This window comes from Hypanus sabinus, chromosome 16 (assembly GCF_030144855.1).
Source record: "Hypanus sabinus isolate sHypSab1 chromosome 16, sHypSab1.hap1, whole genome shotgun sequence".
Classification (NCBI taxonomy): Eukaryota; Metazoa; Chordata; class Chondrichthyes; order Myliobatiformes; family Dasyatidae; genus Hypanus; species Hypanus sabinus.
The window spans coordinates 41,514,886-41,532,165 of record NC_082721.1 but is presented as its reverse complement, the minus strand read 5'-3'; the positions used below and the strand labels follow the sequence as shown (position 1 = coordinate 41,532,165).

General features: G+C 44.7%; 2 protein-coding genes across 18 annotated transcripts in view; both read right to left on the bottom strand.

Annotated features, from left to right (window-relative positions):
- LOC132406245 (receptor-type tyrosine-protein phosphatase S-like) overlaps positions 1-17,280 on the bottom strand; it is a 475,477-nt gene that overhangs the window by 212,322 nt on the left and 245,875 nt on the right. For all 16 annotated transcript variants that reach the window (XM_059991616.1, XM_059991623.1, XM_059991621.1 and 13 more), the window contains one exon: positions 11,907-12,092. In XM_059991616.1, coding sequence (XP_059847599.1) covers positions 11,907-12,092 — 186 coding nt within the window. The remainder of the gene's footprint in view (positions 1-11,906; positions 12,093-17,280) is intronic.
- Positions 117-8,974, bottom strand: LOC132406247 (mannuronan C5-epimerase AlgE2-like). 2 transcript variants are annotated; one of them, XM_059991633.1, is made up of 3 exons: positions 8,118-8,974; positions 6,647-7,309; positions 117-5,976 (listed from the first exon to the last, which is right to left on the bottom strand). In XM_059991633.1, exons 1-3 carry the CDS (start codon positions 8,832-8,834, stop codon positions 5,506-5,508), a joined length of 1,851 nt encoding a protein of 616 aa, XP_059847616.1. In that variant the 5' UTR covers positions 8,835-8,974; the 3' UTR covers positions 117-5,505. The 2 variants fall into 2 exon arrangements, with proteins under 2 accessions (XP_059847616.1, XP_059847617.1); XM_059991634.1 differs by having other exon boundaries at positions 6,647-6,802.

Below are 17,280 nucleotides of genomic sequence, written 5' to 3'. Positions count from 1 at the left end.
GGATACATCCGGCTTCTCAAATGGAATGTATTCACTGTCTGTAATGACATCTTGTATCAAATGTCTCTGTTCTGAATTTGGCCAGCTAATAACTGACTCCTTACAGAGGAGGGTGTTAGCACATGGAAAGTCACTTTCCAGGTTTTCAGGATCTACTCCAGGTTAGGTGAAGCACAGCTCCCTCCCCACAACGTGGGTTGACCCCAAGCCCAGATAAAAGTCCCCTGTTCTGCCAAGGTGTCACATTAATTTTCTGGTGCTCTGGAGAAGTTGCCTCCATGCGGGGGTGAGGCAATGGACACAATTTGTCCAGCAGCTGATGCCTCACCTATCGATTACTGACAGATCATTCTGGTGGGCAAACGAAATTCACTGGATTGCTGTGGAAGTCATCCAATGAAGTAAGATGTTAATTCTACTGGCACCAGATCTCCTCGCTTCCCACTGAGGTGCCAGGACAGAGAGACAAAGTGGCTCCCCGTTCTCTATCCACCTCATCCTATTTTACCCATGTATTCCCTAACTCAAGGCAACAAAGCTCCAGTACTTTGTAACGACCTTCTCGAATGAGTCTGCTCACCACAGGCAGGGTATTGGAGAAGTTTGTTATTGGGTGGTGCAGTGAGTAGGGCCGCTGCTTTACTGTACCAGGCACCCAGGTTTAATCCTGACCTTAGGCATGTTCTCTATGGAGTTTGCAAGTTCTCCTTGTCACCATGTGGGGATCGCCTATACCTCGGTGTTCCCCTTTCCTTCCCTCAATTAGCTGCATACTGCAGTCAAAAGACTCAGAGAAAATGAGTTGTTGAAGGAATCCGGGCAAAGAAGGACTGAGGGAATGGGGAAGGCGGGAAGGGGGGGCTAACATAGACCTCAATGGGCTGAATTGCTGCCTCTGTGTTGTACTGTGAGTTAAATATGGTCTGAAAGACTCAATGACTCCCTGGAAAAAACTCCAGGGTTTCAGCCTGAAATATTATCCATTTATTCCTCTCCACAGATGCTGCCTGACTTGCTGAGTTCCTCCAGCATTTTGTACGTATTGATCAAGATTTCCATCATCTGCAGAATCTCTCGTGTTGGTATAGCAGTTTGCTCTTTACAGCCCACTGCTGGCAAATTGTGGGACAGTTTTGTGCTCGTAGAAATGTGATACAGGAATTTTGGGTCAATGTCAGGTTACCCTAAGCAGTGGTCAATAGAAGTGGGGAAGAGCACTAGCAGCCTGGCCAAACTGGACACCACTCACAGTGAAACAGTCAATCACAATGCTATATTCTACACTAACATCACTTCCTGTCAGCTCGAGAAAAGAAACACAACACCCAACTTCCACATCAAAGTAAAATAAAAGAAAATACAATATATAGATAAAGGGAAACCATCCCTCTCCAAACGTGTCGGATTTAGATTCATTACCAGAATGTGCCAAACTGCAGCCTGAAACTGTGTTTCTGAAGGGAGTGGGGTGTTAATCTGTTAGGATTATTAGGTACAGTTAATATAGCAGATAGTTAGCTATTAAGAAGCACCTACATGTGATGGTGTTGGCACCAGGAGCTGAGATTAATTAAAGGAGAGGAGAAGGGTGGGAAGGGAGAGCAGTCAGAATATATTTTTATTAGTGTTCCATGGTTTATGATTTAATAGAAGCTTTGGATACTGGAAGGAGTTTCACATCCAATGCAACAAGCAGGTCCTGAACTGGAGCTCCTGCTGGCCGGTGTCTCTGACTCCAGGATCAACCAGTCCTACGCGTTTCTTTGTGGAGTAGCGCTGAACATTTCCGAGCCCTCAGCTCCTACAGTTTGCACTAAAGCTTCCAGCCACCTGCCCCTCATGATGACCTCCAGAGCAAGCGCCAGGTGTTCGCAGCGGCAGAGGAGAGGAGGGAGGGGCGGTGCAGAGAGAGGGGAACAGAAGGGAGATTGCGTGGGCTGAGGACGTGGAGCGAATGAATGAAGGGAAACAGCCCGTAAAATAAGCACTCTGGGAAGTGGAAGGAGGTGAGACTGAGGGATGGGGAGTTGGAAAACTAAGTCCCACTCATATCAGTAGATGTGATAAGACCATATCATTTAAGCCTAATTAGTTCAAACAGGAGTCTCCTCAGTGAAGAGCTCCCAGTTGGAATTGTTCTGTTTACCAGCAGGGGCCTGGTGACAGAAGTAAACCAACCACTGTGCTAATAAGTCAGCCGCTTGCATTACATTCGACATTTGCAGGCCTCCCTGAGGAACCAGCTTTTGATCCACTGGGGACTGGAATACCTTAAATGATTTTCTTTCCTCTCAATATTAGGGAAAAGCCCAGAGGTGACGCAAACCCACTAGTGTTTTTGGGGAGGCTGTGAAGGTTGATACATGCAAAGAGGGCCAGGATAGAGTGAGATGGAACCGGTGCCAAGAACATCTTGTTTTAAAGAAACCACACTCCTAATGTTACTTTACAGGTACATTTAAAACTTACCTGCCTGAATATACACACTGGTGCTGCACTTAATATTCCAGGTGCGAGAACGAGAATGAATCAGCAACAAATTGAATCATTATAGAGTTATATACAGGGGGAGGGGTGTAAGTGACTGTGCTGGGACCCTTCTCTTCACCAAAGCCACCGCACATGTCTTTCTGTGGAAAGGCTAGTGGGGTTCAACATGGCGACGTTGGACTCAGTGCTGCACCCTGCTGGGTGCAGTGAGTATTTGCCATTGCTGGGCATTGGCAATGCCCGACCCATAAATGGACGCCCGTCCCACTGCAAACCTACCCATCTCCCTCTTCTCCACCTGATGGACGTGACTGGTATTACTGTCTCCCCCTTCTGTGCTCTCCACCAAGATCACTCAATTCATCCTGCTTTGTGTCCCACCTCCCACAGTAACCGCAGCCCCAGCCCACTCAACAGCTGGGCAGCCTCTCTGCACTAAGTTGTGCACAATAATGCATAGACAAGCAGGAGGCAGGGGGCAGGGGAGGAGTCACACTGGTTTCCTGGTACAGCAACGTGCAGGCCAGGCAACTGTTCTTTACTGGGATGAGGTGCCCGTCAGCATTTGGACCAAGCCCTTTGTACAAAAGTCATCTCTGCAGGCACCAGCCAAAAGAAAATAGTGGATGGAGCTGAGTGAATAATATCACAGCACTGTCAGTAGTAGGAGAACTGTGACTGATAACTGGGTCCTCAAAGAGTATCCAGTCATTTGTTAAGTGTCATAGGTCAGTGGATTAATACTGGAGATTCCATTACAGCATCTCCTATAGGTGACTGCAGGACCCTTGATAACACTGGGCTGTGGATGGTTTAGCCTGGCCAACCTCAATGAGGAGAGAAATGTGAGGTGTGTACACTGCCACACTGCTAGCACTTACCAGGGGCAGCTTTCTGAATCTGGCTCTGAATTGGCTAGGTCTGTACCGCGCAGGGCCTTCCCACTGGGAACAACTACTCCAGCCAGCAGGAAGGCTTTGACAGCTTTGCTGAACCACTTCTCTGGCTCCTCAGCTATCAAAGGCATCACTGAGCTGGGTGAGTTTGTCAATAACTCTGGCTCTCGTAAATGTCAGAGAAAAATATTTGCCACCAAGGAAATCAACAATGAAAAATTAATTTAAAAAATGAATCAAGCTGTTAGTAAATTAAAACGATAACAAAAATGTTGACTAAAAAGATTTAAAAAGTAAAAAGACTGGTAATATTTGAAAGCGAAATTGACTTGTTAGCAGTTTGTAAACACAATCAATACAAAACAAATATCAATCATGTGAAACTTACCGGTGTCCCCCACAGCCATTCCTCATCAATTACTGGATGTAGTCACTGAACGGGAGTCAAATCTAACATGGCATTGGTTAGGTGACCAGCCTTCCCAGTATAACTACCGGGGATGGCAGGAAAATGTCTCTCTGCATTAAACTCCACAAGGAGTCCAACATCAGAGATCCGTCAGACCCTCTCAGGAACCTTGGGATGTTACCATGAGCGGCCCTCAGAGCTGTTTTAAATATGCAGTCATCCTTCCAGCAAACAGAATTGTGCGCTGCTGCCCTCTGGGAATGCTGCTTTTTACAGTGCAGTGCTTGATGCATGCACTGATTCTAATCTATTATGGTTAATAAAAATATTGATGATTAGATTCATGATATAAATGCTTACAATGCTAACTGATGCATGATTAATGGAAACAACAAAACATAGCGTCTTTCCGATAAATATCTAATATCTCCACCTCATTGTATTACGTTGCAACAGAGGCAACAATGCAGAAATACTTCAGTACTTCAGTGGCTGTAAAGTGTACCGAAGCAGTCTGTAGTGATATCAAGATGCAGCTCATAAGTTTAGGCAGTGAAGATTCAATGGACTTTTAATTCCCAGGAATCATTTCTATTGCTGCCGTATATAAGAGAAGCTATTGTTTCTACTTAGGAATGTCTTGATCTACCTCCATCAGTTTAGCACTCTACACACTTTCAAATTAACTCTGTCTTCTCCCAATGACAGGGCTCAATTGCAAGTCTTCAGAATGGCATTTGATACTTCCACAGTAGGCCAAAGCCTACAATCCCTAATCAATCATCAGTTGTGGAAAACAATCTAAAAAACATAGGTTCAAGTTTCATCAGGTTATCTTGCATGGGGGAACTGGCCACGTGACACACTAACATAGGAGGAGGAAACAGAACCTGCCTGGTGCCTTGTGCCTGGATGGTCCCTAATAACGGTCAGGAATGGGAATTCGATTCCATTTTCCCTTCCAAGGCCCGGGGTTATGAGGGCCAACTGCAGGATGTCGATGTATCCATTCCAGTGGGGGGATCGCGATACTGTATGTACCAATACTGTCACAAGATACACTGTCCCAAATAAACCCCTCCAACAGTCTTACCAAATTGCATTACCTCAATCGGAGGACTCCAACGGTGTTACAAGACCAAACTATTTTATGTTCCACTCCAATCATATCATCTGACCATATTGTTGCAACTGTATTGTGGCAATAACATCACTGTAACTGTATGGTCCTTACCATACCAAGCCGGTCATATCACTTTAACTGTACAGAAACTGTACCTCTCCATTAAGACCATTAAGCATAGGAATAAAATTAGGTCATTCGAATCACTGAGGCTGCTCCTCTATTTGGTTCCAATAGTGATTCCAACTGTAGTATTTCCAGGTAAGTACTCAACTCCGAATGTACAATTTCAATAATCCCACTTCATCTATGCTACTCAATTAATTTGCCTAATAGAACTGCCCTTACTGCCTATCCCAATCTAACAGCACTGCTCCAACAGTACAACTCCAACTCCACTGCCCAACAATACCTCTCCAACTCCACTGTCCAACAATACCTCTCCAACTCCACTGTCCAACATTACCTCTCCAACTCCACTGCCCAACAATATCTCTCCAACTCCACTGTCCAACAATATCTCTCCAACTCCACTGCCCAACAACACCTCTCCAACTACACTGTCCAACAATACCTCTCCAACTCCTCTATCCAACAATACCTCTCCAACTACAGAAAAACAATCTCTCTCCAACTCCACTGTCCAACAATACCTCTCCAACTCCACTGTCCAACAATTCCTCTCCAACTCCACTGCCCAAAATTACCTCTCCAACTCCACTGTCCAACAATACAACAATACCTCTCCAACACTGCCCAACAATATCTCTCCAACTCCACTGCCCAACAATACATCTCCAACTCCACTGCCGAACAATACCTCTCCAACTCCACTGTCCAACAATACCTCTCCAACTCCACTGCCCAACAATACCTCTCCAACTCCACTGCCCAACAATACCTCTCCAACTCCACTGTCCAACAATACCTCTCCAACTCCAGTTCAACAATACCTCTCCAACTCCACTGTCCAACAGTATCTCTCCAACTCTACTGTCCAACAATACCTCTCCAACACTGCCCAACAATACCTCTCCAACTACACTGCCCAACAAATTCTCTCCAACTCCTCTGTCCAACAATACCTCTCCAACACTGCCCAACAATACCTCTCCAACTCCACTGCCCAACAATACCTCTCCAACTCCACTGCCCAACAATACCTCTCCAACTCCACTGTCCAACAAAACCTCTCCAACTCCACTGCCCAACAAAACCTCTCCAACTCCACTGTCCAACATTACCTCTCCAACTCCACTGTCCAACAATACCTCTCCAACTCCTCTGCCCAACAATACCTCTCCAACTCCACTGTCCAACTATACCTCTCCAACTCCACTGTCCAACAATACCTCTCCAACTCCACTGTCCAACAATACCTCTCCAACTCCACTGCCCAACAATACCTCTCCAACTCCACTGCCCAACAATACCTCTCCAACTCCACTGTCCAACAATACCTCTCCAACTCCACTGTCCAACAATACCTCTCCAACTCCACTGCCCAACAATACCTCTCCAACTCCACTGCCCAACAATACCTCTCCAACTCCACTGTCCAACAATACCTCTCCAACTCCACTGCCCAACAATACCTCTCCAGCTCCACTGCCCAACAATACCTCTCCAACTCCACTGCCCAACAATACATCTCCAACTCCACTGTCCAACAATGCCTCTCCAACTCCACTGTCCAACAATACCTCTCCAACTCCAGTTCAACAATACCTCTCCAACTCCACTGTCCAACAATATCTCTCCAACTCTACTGTCCAACAATACCTCTCCAACACTGCCCAACAATACCTCTCCAACTACACTGCCCAACAAATTCTCTCCAACTCCTCTGTCCAACAATACCTCTCCAACACTGCCCAACAATACCTCTCCAACTACACTGTCCAACAATACCTCTCCAACTCCACTGTCCAACAATACCTCTCCAACTCCACTGTCCAACAATACCTCTCCAACTCCACTGTTCAACAATATATCTCCAACTACACTGCCCAACAATACCTCTCCAACTCCACTGTCCAACAATATCTCTCCAACTCCACAGTCCAACAATACCTCTCCAACACTGCCCAACAATACCTCTCCAACTCCACTGCCCAACAATACCTCTCCAACTCCACTGCCCAACAATACCTCTCCAACTCCACTGTCCAACAAAACCTCTCCAACTACACTGCCCAACAATACCTCTCCAACTCCACTGCCCAACAATATATCTCCAACTACACTGCCCAACAATACCTCTCCAACTCCACTGTCCAACAATATATCTCCAACTACACTGCCCAACAATACCTCTCCAACTCCACTGTCCAACAATATCTCTCCAACTCCACTGTCCAACAATACCTCTCCAACACTGCCCAACAATACCTCTCCAACTCCACTGCCCAACAATACCTCTCCAACTCCACTGCCCAACAATACCTCTCCAACTCCACTGTCCAACAAAACCTCTCCAACTACACTGCCCAACAATACCTCTCCAACTCCACTGCCCAACAATACCTCTCCAACTCCACTGCCCAACAATACCTCTCCAACTCCACTGTCCAACAAAACCTCTCCAACTACACTGCCCAACAATACCTCTCCAACTCCACTGCCCAACAAAACCTCTCCAACTCCACTGTCCAACATTACCTCTCCAACTCCACTGTCCAACAATACCTCTCCAACTCCTCTGCCCAACAATACCTCTCCAACTCCACTGTCCAACTATACCTCTCCAACTCCACTGTCCAACAATACCTCTCCAACTCCACTGTCCAACAATACCTCTCCAACTCCACTGCCCAACAATACCTCTCCAACTCCACTGCCCAACAATACCTCTCCAACTCCACTGTCCAACAATACCTCTCCAACTCCACTGTCCAACAATACCTCTCCAACTCCACTGCCCAACAATACCTCTCCAACTCCACTGCCCAACAATACCTCTCCAACTCCACTGTCCAACAATACCTCTCCAACTCCACTGCCCAACAATACCTCTCCAACTCCACTGCCCAACAATACCTCTCCAACTCCACTGCCCAACAATACATCTCCAACTCCACTGTCCAACAATGCCTCTCCAACTCCACTGTCCAACAATACCTCTCCAACTCCAGTTCAACAATACCTCTCCAACTCCACTGTCCAACAATATCTCTCCAACTCTACTGTCCAACAATACCTCTCCAACTACACTGCCCAACAAATTCTCTCCAACTCCTCTGTCCAACAATACCTCTCCAACACTGCCCAACAATACCTCTCCAACTACACTGTCCAACAATACCTCTCCAACTCCACTGTCCAACAATACCTCTCCAACTCCACTGTCCAACAATACCTCTCCAACTCCACTGTCCAACAATATATCTCCAACTACACTGCCCAACAATACCTCTCCAACTCCACTGTCCAACAATATCTCTCCAACTCCACAGTCCAACAATACCTCTCCAACACTGCCCAACAATACCTCTCCAACTCCACTGCCCAACAATACCTCTCCAACTCCACTGCCCAACAATACCTCTCCAACTCCACTGTCCAACAAAACCTCTCCAACTACACTGCCCAACAATATATCTCCAACTACACTGCCCAACAATACCTCTCCAACTCCACTGTCCAACAATATATCTCCAACTACACTGCCCAACAATACCTCTCCAACTCCACTGTCCAACAATATCTCTCCAACTCCACTGTCCAACAATACCTCTCCAACACTGCCCAACAATACCTCTCCAACTCCACTGCCCAACAATACCTCTCCAACTCCACTGCCCAACAATACCTCTCCAACTCCACTGTCCAACAAAACCTCTCCAACTACACTGCCCAACAATACCTCTCCAACTCCACTGCCCAACAAAACCTCTCCAACTCCACTGTCCAACATTACCTCTCCAACTCCACTGTCCAACAATACCTCTCCAACTCCTCTGCCCAACAATACCTCTCCAACTCCACTGTCCAACTATACCTCTCCAACTCCACTGTCCAACAATACCTCTCCAACTCCACTGTCCAACAATACCTCTCCAACTCCACTGCCCAACAATACCTCTCCAACTCCACTGTCCAACAATACCTCTCCAACTCCACTGTCCAACAATACCTCTCCAACTCCACTGTCCAACAATACCTCTCCAACTCCACTGTCCAACAATACCTCTCCCTCCACTGTCCAACAATACCTCTCCAACTCCACTGCCCAACTATACCTCTCCAACTCCACTGCCCAACAATACATCTCCAACTCCACTGTCCAACAATACCTCTCCAACTCCACTGCCCAACAATACCTCTCCAACTCCACTGTCCAACAATACCTCTCCCTCCACTGTCCAACAATACCTCTCCAACTCCACTGCCCAACTATACCTCTCCAACTCCACTGCCCAACTATACCTCTCCAACTCCACGGTCCAAATATACCTCTCGAACTCCACTGCCCAACTATACCTCTCCAACTCCACTGCCCAACAATACATCTCCAACTCCACTGCCCAACAATACCTCTCCAACTCCACTGCCCAACAATACCTCTCAAACCACACTGTGCCAACAAGATTGCTCATATATATTAATCCAAACCCAATTGTACCACTGTGTCAGTACCACTTCAACGGTGCCAGTCAAATCCACTGCTCATTATGTCCAAACACACTGCTCCATCTATCCCTTCCAACTGGACTGCTCCACCTTTACCATCTAAATATTATTCTCTTGTTTACCACCTTAGCTGTAGGAGCAATCATACCAACTCAGCTGTCTGCTCCAGCTGTAAAGTTCCGACTATATTACTTCACTTGTAGGACTCTAGCTATTGAATACCAGTCATACTACCCCAGTGATACTAACCCAACATTACAGCTCTGATATCCTCCTAATACCACTGTCCCAAATAAATGTTATCTCCCCACCTTTACTATTTCATTGACAACTGTCCATTCTTTACTGCTCCAACTTTAAGATCATACTGTCCTTTCATTCCAGTCCCAACTGTAGCTTTCAACTACACTGCCTAACTTCACGCTCTGTGTAGGCCCCAACAGCAACACCCAGACAAACTGCATGGGAAAAGGGGGGAAAAATAACTGCAGATTTTGGAAATGTGTAAGGAAGCTAGAGAGTGCTAGTAACACTCAGTTGGTCAGGCAGCATCTGTGGAGTTAAGTTAATGACCTTTCCCATAAAGGATCACTGACCTGAAACATTAACTCTGCTGCCTGACTTGTTTAGTTTCTATTTGTTGCTGCACAAACCCAACCAGAGGAGAGCACTTGTACCCAGATTGATCAGCCTGAGGCCATAATTGCCAATTGTACAATGACGACTGAACAGCTTTACCTGTAATACCCAATCCCAAATGTAATGGCTAAAATTGCAGTCATCCCCCCCAAATGTTTCATCCCATCCATGCAAGGTGTCCCAACTGAGAAGTAACTCCAATCATAACTGTCTAACTGCATGGCAATAACTGTTGAGCTCCAACATTAACTGCCTCGCTGACCAACCTGAGATTAATTCATGACTCATTCTGCTCTGTATGCCTCAATTCATATTTGCTTGCTGGTGCTGGAGGGAGCTTGCTTACTTTAGGAAAACATTTAATACTCTATTTAAATTTAAACTGGAGTAACAAACACGGTCCCTATGTGAATACAACAAATTATAGCACACATTAAAACAGAGCATGGTTGATCCTAAGCCAAGACTGGAGAAGAATCTGTATGGGTTAGATGTGGAACTCCAGGAAACAAGAATGGATGCAGAAACTGGTATTTTTCAAAAGGGTGCAGCATGAAGAATTCCTAAGGGATTCTGGGTAAAATCTGTTGCTAGGTTATAGGCAGGGTTCTCTGATGGGGTTTAAAATAACAACAATCTCGTGTGGGTTGGTTGGGTAGGACCAGCAGGTTTTATTAATAGTTAGTAAAATGCAAGCATGCATTTTAAGCTATTTGTGACATTAGTCTGGAGAGGGTTTTGTGAGTTAGGCTTTGAAGGACAATACTTACCAAAGGACTCTTTAAGATTAAGAAACAGAAAAAAAGAAAACAGTATAGAAGACATTATTCAGCTACATAGTCATGGTTATGTAACATTAAAAAAACTTTAAATATTTTACTTGGTTCAAACACATTAGTAAAATCGGTTAATTCAATTCATTATCATCTTAGTTAAATGATCGTTAATATATTATTTGATTTTGATACTACAGAGAGCAACATGCAATCGCAAAATAGCAAGGATATTGCTGAAATTCAAAGTTCAAAACCATGGCAACAGAGGTGCCTGAGAGATTTTAAGAGGTCAATCATTTTAAGGATTAAGTGCAGCTCACTGCAGGATATGAGGTTTAGATTAAACAATTTTACGTTAGTTCCTTTATTAAAACATGTTTTATTTTAGGCTTAATATAAAGTTAAAGAATTCGTCCGGCCTGTATTGTTTTGGCACCATGTACTGTAAGGTACTTGATAAACTTTGCCAATGGTTCCAGTGTGTCAGAATGATGCTGCCTGCTCACCTGTATATACCACAACCAGCAAGGGCAGCAAAAATACCTTGGTAAGAGTTTCCCAATCTCAACGATTTGTTTCAATTTGACACATTGGTCACAGAATGGAATCCCAAATAGAAAAAAAGAGATAATTAAAACAAGGAAAAAAAAAGTAAATTATAAACAACTAAATGGAGGTACAGTCGTCCCAGGGAGAAAAGAGGCACTTTGAAAAACATAATGAAAAGAACTGGAGATACAGTCACAGCAGTGAGCAGCATGAATCAAAGAAAGCTCTATGCACAGGAGAGACAGACGGAATGACAAGCTATGAGGACGTCACAAACATCAACACGGCAGTAACAGCTACACAAAGACTTTCTGGTTCCACATTTTCTTTTAAAGAAGCAGGTTAATCATTTTTGCATCATTTGGAAATATCTTGTTTGCTTCAGCTCCTACCTGACCGCAACTGCTTGATGCGTGTGCTGGAGCTGGGGTCGACCGGCAGGAAGTCTTTGAACCAGGTGATCTCGGGGTCAGGGTTTCCACTGGCGGCACACAGCATAGTGGCCGTGCGGGTGCGCTCCACCACCTTCAGCTGGGGGCCCATGTCGATATTAGGGAAACCCGAGGGCAACTGGTCCTCTGCAGGCAAGAGGGGGAGACGGTTAGAGAAATTTGCATCTGCATCAGCATTGAAAAGTGAAAGCCAACATTGTCCATATTTCTTACTGAAATTCCACTGTGGGCCAGAAAAGTCATAGCTTCAACAACTCAATGTCATCCAGCTCAAGCAGGCTTCAAGACTCATATACCATCCATAACCAAAACATTTAGGCACCATTTCGAAAACATATTACAGTTACTTATGCATCTTCAGAGCCTGAAACTCCTCTCATCACAAAGGACAAGGAGTCAGATAACTGGAATATCACCCCTTATAGACTGTTCTCCACAAAATACCAACTCAGAATTGTAAAACTATTCTTTCATCATCTCAGATCTAAATCCTACAACTCTGGCTACCTTCACCACCACCTTCTCAAGGGCAGTGAGGGTTGGACGAGAAATGCTGGCCTTGTTATCAACACTCAGATCCCTTGAAGTACAACAGTAAAAAAGTCACTGAGGGTGTTAAGTCATTCAGTAGAAAAACAGAGAGGGGAAGACTTCCCCAGGAAGATTTAAAATGGGGCAGGAGATGTGGAACGAACTGTGATGCTCAGAGCTGGGGAAAGTGCCAAATAAGTAGAGGATGGGTCAGAATGACACAAGGTTCACTGCCTCTGTGACAGCTCTATGGAGTCAGAAAATGGCCTTCCATCCCACAAATCCACTCAGATCACCAAGTACTCATTTACACTAATCCCGTTTTACTCTCTCCATATCGCCATCAGCTCCTTCCAGACTCCACTACCCAGCCGCACATTAAAGAGAATTGCCAGTGGCCAATGGACCAACCAACTTACATGTTTTCATGATGTGGGAGGAAACCTGGCCACCCGGAGGAAACTCCACAGACTCACAGGGAAAACTCGGGACATAGCCTCTAGAGTCAGGGGAACAGATCTAGGATAGAGTTGAGGTGAGATTGCTTTTCCCGGAGAGTAGTGAATCTGTGGAATTGTCTGCCAGGGAAGCAGTAAAGGCCATCTCATTAAATATATTTAAGACACAGTTAGAAATATTTTTGCCTTGCAGAGTTATGGGAAACTGCAGGTGGTTGGAGCTGAGACCTCGGCCAATCAGCCACGATCTTATTGAAAGGCAGAGCAAGCTCAATGGGCAGGTGGCCTACGCTTGCTCCTGTTCCTTGTGTTCTTCTGTTCTAAACCCCACACAGCACCAAAGGTAAGGGCTGAACCCAAATCAGTGAAGCTGTGGGGGCACTCCGCCACATTTCTCTGGTAGAATGTCTACCTGTGCTCCGCCTTCCAAGTACCAAAGAGACAGGTAACTTAACTTAGCTATAATCTAGAGAACAATGAGTCATAACTGTGAAATTAGAAAATGGCTTTGGTTAGGATTGAACATGTCCACTTCACACAGTTTGCTTATATAATATCTGTCAGATAGAAACCATGGGCAGAAAGAGCTGTTCCCATGCTGTACTTTTCTATATTCTGTGAACAAAGTTCAAGAAGATAAATTCTCAAAGATCCGCTTGACATGCCATCAATTAAAGCAGCTCACAGCAATACACATTTCTCTCTCCAAAACATTATAACCCTTGCCTCTGACACATTGCAGAAATACTGTAAGTGTCTGTATAAGAGCATGCAAGAACTTGATCTGAAAACATTTAAGATGGAAGCAGGAGTGGTTCTCTGACCCGACTGGTCTCAGCAGCAGAGTAGACTAATTCATGCTGTGGTTTGTTCCCAAAATGAAAAAAAATCTGCAGAGTGAAAAAACTGAAGAGAATGACTGTTTTCAGTTAGATAGGGAAAGAAATAGATAGGGACAGGTGGAAATACTGAAGGGGATGAGAGAGATACAGAGAGATAGTGAGAGAGAGAGTGAGAGATAGAGCTAGAATGACAGTGCGCATGAGAGAGAGTATAAATATGGGAGAATGTGGGAGAGAGAGTCAGAGATAGAAAGAATATAAGAGAAAGAGTGAGAGATAGGGAGAGAGAAAAAGTGACAGAAATAGATGGAAATAAATAGAGGAAGGCTTCACCAGAAGGGAAAACAAAAAAATAAGGTGAAGAAAGAAATGGGAATAAGTGAAAAGATAAGCACGGAGAAGGAGAAGAGATCAAAGGGGTGAAGAACAGAAACTAAAACTCACTGAGGCAGAAAGAGAGCATGGGAGAGTAAGAAGACAAGAGAGAAAGAGAAGGTGCTGTGATCCTGCCACTGTGATTCGGTGGCCCTTCTTTCTGTTGAAGTGACCTCCATCAGCTCTTCCCCATCACTATGATCTTTGTTAGCATATTTGAAAGAGGAAACATGATATGATGCAGAGGCAGAGAGACAGGGAGAATGACTGGGAGCAAGAAGAAAGGACACTGAAAATAGGACAGGGGGATAATGACTGGGTACGAAAAAGAACAAAACACTCAAAAATCCTGTGTGTGATATCAGCAAATATCACTCAATATTTCAGTCAGGCACGACCTTGTGGGCAGAGTAAATGTAAATATTAACTTGCTGAATGCTAACAACATTCTCTAAATATCAGGGAAAAGTCATTATAAAGGAAGGGAGTGTGAGCAAGGAGTAATAGATTTTCATCCAGCTCTTTGGAAGGAAAGTTGCAATGCAAAGAAGAGTTCTGAACTGCCTGACAGGGAAGTCCAGCTCAGGAGGATACCCACTGTTACTTCTTTTCATTGCCACACACCCTACTGTACATCATGTGCATGGGAATATTAGTGCTAAGACCATAAGATGAAGCCATTCGGCCCATCAAGTCTGCTCTACCATTCAATGGTGACTGGTTTATTTTTCCTTTCAACCTTACTCTCCTACCTTCTCCCCAAAACATTTTATGCCCTTATTAATCAAGTACTTATCAACTTTTGCTTTAAATATACCCAATGACACGCCCTCCACAGCTGAGTGTGCAATGAATTCCTCAGATCCATCACCCTCTGGCTGAAGAAATTCCTCCTCATCTCTGTTCTAAAGGAAGGTCCTTCTTCTCTGAGGGTGCGCCCTCTTGTCCTAGACCGCTCCACTATTGCAATTATCCTCTGTATGCCCATTCTATCTGGACCTTTCGATATTTGGTAGGTTTCAATGGGATCCATCCTTCATTCTTCCAAACTCTGATGAGCACAGACCCAGAGCCATCAAAAGCAATTCATACGTTAACCCTTTCATTCCCTGCATTGTTCCCATAAACCTCTTCTGGACCCGCTCAAATGCCAGCACATCCTTTCTTAGATATGGGGCCCAAAATTGCTCACAAAACTCCAAGTGTGGCCTGACCAATGCGTTATAAAGCCTCAGTATTACATCTTTTTTATTCGAGTCCTCTTGAACTGAATGATAACATTGCGTCTGCCTTCCATGTCACCAACTCAGCCTGCAAGTTAGCCATTAGGAAGTCCTGCACTTGCACTACAACTCCCAAGTCCCTCTGCATTTCTGACTTCTGAATTCACTCCCTCCTTAGAAAAAAACTCAATACCCCTATTCCTTCTTCTGAGGTGCATGACCATACACTTCCCTATGATCGACTCCACCTGTCTGAGTCAAGTTACACAAGTGCATCTCTAGTAACACCAAATGCAATACGTGACAAAGCAGAGCCCTTGATTGTACCTTCCACCAACCTAAAATTCATTCTTCTATTGCTAGGGCCTACAGTATGCATTATTTGCATAACGCACTGGGGTTTACTCACCTAGGCCACTCGGGTAGCATTTCCCAACTTCACTAGCTCTATTGCTAAGAAGGATAAGAGCAGCAGGTGATTGGAATACACCAGCTCTGGGTTCTCCCAACAAACCTGCACACTTTCCTACAACAGTGTATGCACTCGAAGCACGGCAGTAAATCAAGGCGTGTGCTCATCACCACCTTCTCAAGCACAGCTAGGGAGAAGCAATAAAGGCCTAGCAGCTGATTCCCACATCTATAACTGAATTCACAAATAATCTAAGAATATCGGTTCTTCAAAATGAGGTGATTGCATGGAATAGATTAAATGTACACTTCTATATCACTCAGCTGTGGATCACTGAACCTTCTTTTATTGGGCACACACAATATGGGTTGAGGCAAGCATCCTAGCTCAACAAGACCTGTTCCATCAAAGCACACTACGAGCATGCACTATTTATGCCCGCCTACAACCAATGTTGGAGGCAAGCACTAACATTCTGTAGTTATCTGAACCAAACCTCAGGGGATTTTCACTTTACACAGTGTTCAAAATTCATATCCTGGTTCTCATTGAGAAAATGCTGTGGTCACCCAGGGACCTGACAACTCTCTTCATATAATTCTCCCCACCTACCATGTTCAGCTTTCAAACAATTACCTAAGAAGAAGGATGTTTTCTAGATTCTCGTCTCACTTTTTGTGTCAGGATTTTACATCACCCCTTGTTAAACAAGCCAATACAAATAGCCTGCTTTGCTTAACTGAACAATAAACTTACATCATGTAAAAATCTTATCTTAGTACCCATGCTAGCGATAGAATGACCATCCAGCAGCTGGCTGCTACCAGAATTTCAAATCCTTTGCTGTAGTTAGACACCAATATTTCAAAGACAGTGACCTTAATAGAAATTGGCCTGGTCTTCTAGGAGCTTGATTAATAACAAAATACTAGACTAGATGCAGCTTCCCCTAGGGCATATGAAGGTCCTCTTTAAAACTCATTCTCTGAATGTTACTCTTACTAGCATTGATGTGCTCTACAAGGAAGGGATGAGCAGTTCTTCTTGGTTCTAGTTCCTCTTCCCATCCAGAGTTATCTCCAACCGTCACATTCGCTTCCTCCCGCCTCACTCCATCTACCTCGCATTTGTTTCTTTCTCTTTTTCTGACACTCTCTATCACCTGCCTGCTATTGTCTCCCAACTACATTATGCCCAGCACCACCTCTATACCTGGCACTACCTGTCAGTCATCACACATGCCTCTTAAATCCACCAATCATGTCAGACTTCTGTCTCACCATCCTCCTGTGCCCCCCCCCCCCAACTTTATAGTGATGCAGGGTTTGACCTGCGACATCAAGAATTCCATGCCTCCTCACAGCTTGTGTTTGGCCCACTGAGTTCAAATACAAACTTAATTCAAATTCCTCCAGTAGATTGCTTGTTATGCTCCTTTAATCCCTCTGGGGAAAAAATCTAGGTCTTTGACCA